Here is a 7,789-nt window from a genome sequence, read left to right on the forward strand (position 1 = left end):
TAATATTAATGCTAGATTGTTTTTTTAAAGAATTGTTTTGAATCATGTTGAAAAGGCAAAACCAGCGTTCTGACAGTTTACATTCCATTCTTTTGCACTAGATATTGCTATCAACATTTGACCTCATTGTTTGTGATTTATTATTGTCATTTACGTGTTTATTTGTACTTTAATAAAGAATTTAAGTGTTCCAAAATGTTTTTTGTGAATTAATAAGCGTTAACAAAAATGTCATTGCTAAATTAGTTCAAAGAAATAAACTTTAAAAAAATATTAGACTAGTCGACTAATCGTAAAAATAGTCGGCTGACTAATCAGGACAAAAATAGGCGTTTGGGACAGCCCTAGTACCAACTTGTTGGTTCTGTTTTTTCTCAACAGTTGGAGGGAGCATATCAATAACCTTATGGGATAAAAAGTATTGCAATATATCAACATTTCGATATATTGTCACCTGGTTAAATACTCTAGGTGTGCGAAATTTCCGATTCTTAGATTTTTCATGATTCGGCCGTGGAAGATTCGAGAATGATTAACAAACATCCAAATTCTGATTATTAAAATATTTCAAGTAAAGCGGAACTAAAACACTATCAGCGTGGTCTTCTGGATGAAATGAGGAACGGACCGAGAGTAAACATCATGCTTGTCATTAGCCGGGTAATGACAATGCTCAACTCACGGCTCTGGCTCAACTCATGCCACTAGATGACGAAAAAAAAAATCAATAATACCTGACTGCTGCCGATAGTCGGTACAAACTACGTCCACATAATGCTACGGTAAATATCACATGTATAAAGAACTAGATGTGAAATGACAAACTCGGCGGCGTTAGCAACACATGTATAGAAAACTAGACGCAAAATGACAGACTTGCCGGCGTTAGCAAACAGCCGCCATCTTCCAGCAGTATTCCCTGGAAGGCTGTTGTAGCGAACCTTCCAAGCTCACCTAATTAACTTTTTATCTAAAATACTCCTAAATCAGCAAAATCTTGACTTGAATCCATCTTTAAAACAGTTTTAAAACTTTCACATGTCAAAAGTAGACAGAAAGGATATTATAGAATAACGGGAGCAATTTTAACAACTTTAACCGTTGATTCACAAAATTAAGTTAATTGTAGTTTAAAGCTGCTGATACAGAATGGGGACTTCTGTGTTTTATTTACTGTTTTGAACTGTTAACTTGATACTGAAAGAGTCGTTTATTTAAGCCTGAGAGGATTTTTGTATAATTTTTGTAACAAATGTACAAAACATTAAAAGCAGATAATAGCGGGGGGTTGCATCAATAATCGAATCATAGTCTCTGAATCGTAATCGAATCATTAGGTGCCCAAAGTTTCCCACCTCTGTTAAATATATGTGTATATTATATTGTATTAAATTGATTAAAAGCCCTTGAATTGAATGGAATTGTGACAGACTTTGTAACATTAGCAAATATTGTATCAATATCGTATCACATCATCATGACGTTGGCGATTTACACCTCTAGTTATTTACTGCATGTTACATTGGCCAAACAATGAATTCATATGACGTCGTACCTTGACTTACCAAAGTATTCATTCCGTGACCAGGCTCATAACTCAACCTGATAACCTGTTAATCACCACTGAAATTAAATGAAAAACTGTTCATCTGTACCAACCTTCCAGAAATAAGCACTTAATTTTACGCTTATCAAAAGTGATGGCTCATAACTCAGCAAACTTGTAAGTCAAGATACCTCTGTATTAACACTTTTAGGTATATTGCATCAGTGACACACACCCACATATTTTTGACATAGTACTCGAAAATAACTCACTCGTTCTTTGACGACGTCAGGCATGGATTCAAGGTCCTCCGATGTGACTTCCTGTCTGTCAGGAAAAATGACTACCTTGTAGTCTTCCTCGTAGTGCTCCTGCGCCACATCAAAACCGCCTTCGATCCCTGAGGAAGCAGATATGACACACAATGAGCTCCTGTGAAATGCTCATTCACTACCATGAATGTCTGCTGTCTCCAATGGGCCTAAGAAATTTAGATCTTTTAGTTTTGAAATAGGCAGTTTTCAATTTTGGGTTTTTTATTTCTGTTCCTAAAATTGGCCCGTATTGATCACGATTTTTTTTAACATAGGGCTATGCTTCTTACATGAACTACAAAGAGGGACTTGCAAATCTTTTTTTCAATTTATTTTAAGTATAATTTAAATTATTCCATGATCTGTTAGAGATGAATTTTCTCAAAAAAATGGTACAGCAACATTGCACATTTGATCAATTCACTTCGGAGTTATTCTAATTTAAGTAGTGCATAAATTCCTCCAATGTTATCCGATTTTCACAATTCTATCATTCAAGGTTCAACATTTAAGTATTTAACAAAGGCTTTTGGACAGAATTTTAGCTATGTTTGATGTGGTGTCACCAAATCTTAAAGCAACACTAGGTAACTTCAGTTTTGGTCGATTTTAGCAACGCCGGTAGACAAAAGCAGTAGTGTTTTGCCTTGAGGAAGACTGCGTTTCCCATGAGGGCCAGCGCACACCCGCACAGTCTCGTAAAATCGTGATCTCCTGGTCGCCTACAGATGGATTAAACAACATTTCTGTTTCCAATGGCTGTGTGAAGGATGAATAGTAATAAGGTAATGAATACAGTTGAGGCTAAACAATAGAATATGACTTAGCAACCGTGTGGCTAACACCCCACCTAGGCCTGAACGATATATCGTTTAAACATCGCCATCGCGATGTGCGCATGCGCAATAGTCCCATCGCAAGGACGTGCGATAGTTTTTTCATTTCATTTTTTAAAATCCACAAACGTTTGTTTTGAGGAAGGAGCGCGAAGGAGAGCGCACAGCCTCTCATCTTATTCCCTCCAACTCGCAGTCATCGGCTCCTCCCCCTCCCCTGCTACAGCGGAGTGGAGGGAGGAGGGGCCGAAGAGCAGAGCGGAGGGAGGAGGGGCCGTTTTCAAAGTGAAAGCAAGCAACACGTTGAATAGGGAAGACTGTCTCCAAAAGGAGTTTTGGAAGTATTTTGGCTATCGACAAGAATATAAGGAACAAAAAACAGCCCTGTTGACAGTGCCTCGCCATGGTTGCCTCAACAAGAAGTAATCCGTCGAACATGTGGGACCATTTAAAACGCAGGTATCTATGCATTCCTGCTACGAGCTTCCCATCAGAGGCTTTTTAGTACAGGTGGGAACATTGTTACGTGCCAACGTTGTTGTCTCAAGCCTGCAATGGTGGATAAACTAGTAGTCTTGGCCAAAAACCTATGAGACCCAGTTGAGAATTGCTGAGCAAGGAAGGTGGACGATATGCAGACAAATACATAACACAGCTGCAGGAATGTCTTTTCTTTTTATTCATGTGACAGCTATCAGGAAGGCAGGAAATTTGGGAGTTAAAATGGTTCTGTTATTCATCAGTTATTTGCTGTTATTCAGTTCAATTATTTACAAGTTCAATTGAGTTTCTGTTTCTTTTATATTTAAATTAATTGTAAATCGTATTTTTCAAATAACTATAGTACAGCTGCACATAAAGTTTTGATACTTAATATTTTTTAAATATTTTTACAACTTTGTTGCAGTTTTGCAGTTTTATATTGTTATATTTTGTGTAAACAACTCAGGGGACTAATGCACTTGCACTTTTATTTGACAGATTTAATATTTAAGTTCAAATATGTTGACAACTTTATTGTTTTACTGAGGTTTTTATTTATTGTTATAGTTTGTGAACAACTCTTATTTGTCATATTTAATATTTTTGTTCAACTATGTTTACAACTTTGTTGTTATTTTACAGAAGTTTTTATTTATTGTTATATTTTGTCAAAAACTTAGGGGACGAATGCACCTGCTCTTTTATTTGTCATTTAATGTATTTGCTGCTGTTGAAGTGTCAAATATTGTGTTCAATAAATTATCTATTTTGTGCAGACATTGCTTCCTGGATCCCTTCATAATAATACAGCAATCTTAATCATTCACAAATGAAACGGTATTATATGAATACACTGTGGTCACGGTGTGTCATGCAAAGTATTTCCAAACAGCTATTCAAGTCATCTAGTGAAAATTTCTTTAAAAAAAAAAAAAAATTGTATATATACACACATATATATATATATATATATATATATATATATATATATTTTTTTTACTATCGCAATATAATATCGCAATATATTGCATACCTCAAAAAAATCGCAACAATAGTTTTTTCCAATATCGTTCAGGCCTAACCCCACCCCACCGGAACTCGGTCAGCAGTCAGCACATTTGCATTTTTGTGTGTGGCAGGGTTCCTGCCACCGTCCTCAAAGTTAATTAGTGCCGGTGAAAGCGATACAGACCCCCTCAAGATATAAAACGGGTGTCATTCAACTAGCTGTCAGTCGACATATCATCACAAATGTTGTACAAATATTTTTATAACGGTTGAAAATAGAGATGTCCCGGTCGATCGGGTCCGATCACGTCATTTTCAAAGTATCGGAATCGGCAAAAAAATATCGGACATGCCTTTTTTAAAATATATATATATATATATATATATTTTTTTTTTTAATTTTTAAAAAAAATTTTTTTAATTAAATCGTTTTCTAATTGTATTTAACGTTACGGACATAATATGTTCCACTCATCCGGAGTCTTTAGTTTAGGCTTAAGGTAGGGTAATCAAATCTATCCCGATAACGGCGGTAATTCATCTTTTAAAAAATGTATCACGTTAAAATATTTCACGCAATTAATGCATGCGCTGCACGACCCACTCACACGCATTGTCGCACTCATTCTGTAATGGCGCCGTTTTACCTATATAGAGAGCTAAAAGGCAGCGTAAAATGAGTAGTGTGAATTTTGGCAGCCTATGAAGGCTTTTTTTATTAGGTTTAAGCCTTACAATCCCTTTCACTACGATTAGAAATATCATGGGAAGCAATGTGGGGAAGCAAGGTAGCAACTGATCTTTTTCTTAACACTCTATGTTATTTGTTATTTGTTTTGGTAGCACTACGCACAGTCATGGTTACACTTCCCATCATGCATTTGGGCATGGCTACAGTATCATTTACTGAAAGCTCAACAAATACACTAGACAGCACTATTTAGTCACAATATACAAGGTCACATTTATCCTTTAAGAATTACAAGTCTTTATCCGTGGATCCCTCTCACAGAAAGAATGTTAATAACGTAAATGCCATCTTGAGGATTTATTGTCATAATAAACAAATACAGTACTTATGTACTGTATGTTGAATGTATATATTCGTCAGAGTTTTATTCATTTTTTTCTTAATGCATTGCCAAAATGTATATGGTCGGGAAAAATTATCGGGAATGATTGGAATTGAATCGGGAGCAAAAAAAGCAATCGGATCGGGAAATATCGGGATCGGCAGATACTCAAACTAAAACGATCGGGATCGGATCGGGAGCAAAAAAACATGATCGAAAAGTTACCTAGTGTTGCTTTAAGTGAAACTACAATGACAAAAATCACAATCAAGCTAATCTTACTAAGCACTCAAAAGATGGCAGAACTCCAAAGATGGCAGACATTTACATGATCCAAAATGTCAAATGGTACTTCAGCACTTAAAGCAATAAAAAAAAATAAAAATAAAAATAAAAAAATTTTAAAAAAAAATAAAAAGCATGTTATATTTTGGCAGATCTTGAAGGGGTCAAACACAGACGTAATGTTCAAAGTGAAAGATGTCAACAAAATGACGCAGAATATTTTTTTAAAAGGGCACAGTTTAAGCTTGATTTCCTTCAATTCACATAATTTCGTCACCAGATTTACCATTAAAAATATAAAACATGAAAAACGTAAAAAACACTTAAAACATCTATTGTGCTTTAGTAATAATTTTGTCGGGGAAAATCATAGCAATAAATAACTATGAACTAAATATTTTTTTTGTCACTCTAAGCATTACGAATTGCCATTTACAAAAATAAAATTACCCACAAAAAATAAAATTAGATTGTGCTAGATATATTTGAGTAACAATTGGTTTTGGTTGATTCTGACTAAGCTGTCAGCATGCTCAACTGCCTCAGACAAAGCCGATTCAAAACCCTGGTCGGAGAGGTAAGAACGAGAAACAGCACAGTGATTTCACGACCATTACAGTGTACACATACATACTTTTTACAGTCATTTGCTGGAAAACAACATTAAAAATGTAGTTATTTTTATGGTAGTGTGCTGTTAATTTGATAGTAAATCTAATATGGTTTTGCCATTTTATTTTTAACAGTATAAATCTGGCTAGTGGCTACTATAATTTTTATCTTTTTTTAAGTTCACGTCAACATTGAGGATTTGAACCCGTTTTTTTGTGGTTTGTCGTTGCCAGAGGTTGCTGTTACCGTCCTCCTACATTCCAACAACATGCATGTTAGGTATTAAAGACTCTAAATTGCTCATAAATGTGACTAGCTTGTGAGTGACTGGCAAAATGTCGGTATCTTTCCATGTTTCACCTATTGCCAGTCTAGTGGGCTTCTTCTTGGGTGGGTGTCCTGATCCTGAGCTGGTATCGTCTTCCTTCTTGGGGACAAATAAAATTGCATGATAACGTTGTCGACTGTATCACTCATACAGTGACAGGTATTAAAATATGACTTCATACCTTGGCCTTTCGAGTCCTGGTGATGTGCAAGTAAGCCCTCTGACCAGCGCGATCGTGGTGCATTTTTACATATTTACTTCCAAAACCCAGGAAGCTGTTCATGCACACGTACAAACCTCCTTCGCTTTCCTAGAAAGCAGAATTCAGACATTTTCTCAAGAAAAGTTGCCCGAGAGAGCAGCAAGCTAAATGCTAAAGCAAGCTAGCTTAGCTTAGCTTTATCGTTCATTGCATTTCAGGGAAACATAATATTGTTGAAATGTTCTGTCATAATGAAACTACATAAAAGATTACACAAAGGACGAAACAGTCGGGGAGTGTTCTCTTAGTTTTGTGGGAATAAAAGAAGGAGAGGTGTAGCTTACCGGGGAGGAAAATGACAAGGCGCATTCATCTTTGTGGACGCGGTCCCCGGGCTTCGGCACTCGAATTGTGGACAAAACCGACATTAAAACCTCGCTGACGTCCGCCATGACAAGCTAGCTGGTGGAGACGTTCGGTAAGTAAGCGTAGGTCCACCGGCACCGTAATAACACCAGCTGGAGCGAGTGAATGTCGTTTAAAGTAGTCAAACGCTGTATGTGTTTGACTTGAATGAACCATGAGACGCTGCCTTGTGTTGTGGGAAGGCCGTGAACACAGCTGCCTCGCAGAAACTACCGTAACTACTACAATAGAGAACTTCGCATTGAACGCGAGCCTATTAGACTGAATAACGAAAAATCTAGAGTATATTACGTTTTTCAACAGTTACGGTAAAAATCGTTAGGGAAGTTATCGTAAATATTCTAATACACAACGCCACATTGATGCAAGTTTTTCGAAGCTTTATCGCACGTAACGTATTCGTAAATTCGCTACCTAAAAGAAAACACGACGTTAGTGGTTTGTAACCCCTGGTTACTGTTATATTGAATACAAGGCTAGACAAATGCCAGTTAACAAACAAGAAATATTCAATTATTAAAGAAACAATGAACGCTAAATCAAAAAAGTAAATCAGAAATAAAAGTTGATCATAGAAAACAAACAAAATAAATTGCTGGTTTATTGCTGTTAACATGTGATTTGATGCTTCAAAAACATTTAAATTATGTCATATTTAAAATCAATAGACATACAC

The 7,789-nt window shown here is 36.1% G+C and overlaps 1 protein-coding gene across 4 annotated transcripts in view; it reads right to left on the reverse strand.

Annotated features, from left to right (window-relative positions):
• The window catches only part of usp5 (ubiquitin specific peptidase 5 (isopeptidase T)), a 31,168-nt gene extending 23,854 nt beyond the window's left edge, over window positions 1-7,314 (reverse strand). For 2 of the 4 annotated variants that reach the window (XM_057834570.1, XM_057834572.1), the window contains exons 1-4: window positions 7,032-7,314; window positions 6,667-6,795; window positions 6,518-6,581; window positions 1,819-1,946 (exon numbers count right to left, since the gene is read on the reverse strand). In XM_057834570.1, the coding sequence (XP_057690553.1) occupies window positions 1,819-1,946; window positions 6,518-6,581; window positions 6,667-6,795; window positions 7,032-7,139 (429 nt within the window). In that variant the 5' untranslated portion in view covers window positions 7,140-7,314. Of the gene's footprint in view, window positions 1-1,818; window positions 1,947-6,517; window positions 6,585-6,666; window positions 6,796-7,031 lie in introns of all 4 variants that reach the window. The other 2 variants (XM_057834569.1, XM_057834571.1) reach the window with 2 other exon arrangements.
• Window positions 7,315-7,789: the final 475 nt, after the last annotated feature.

This window comes from Corythoichthys intestinalis, chromosome 4 (assembly GCF_030265065.1).
Source record: "Corythoichthys intestinalis isolate RoL2023-P3 chromosome 4, ASM3026506v1, whole genome shotgun sequence".
NCBI lineage: Eukaryota > Metazoa > Chordata > Actinopteri > Syngnathiformes > Syngnathidae > Corythoichthys > Corythoichthys intestinalis.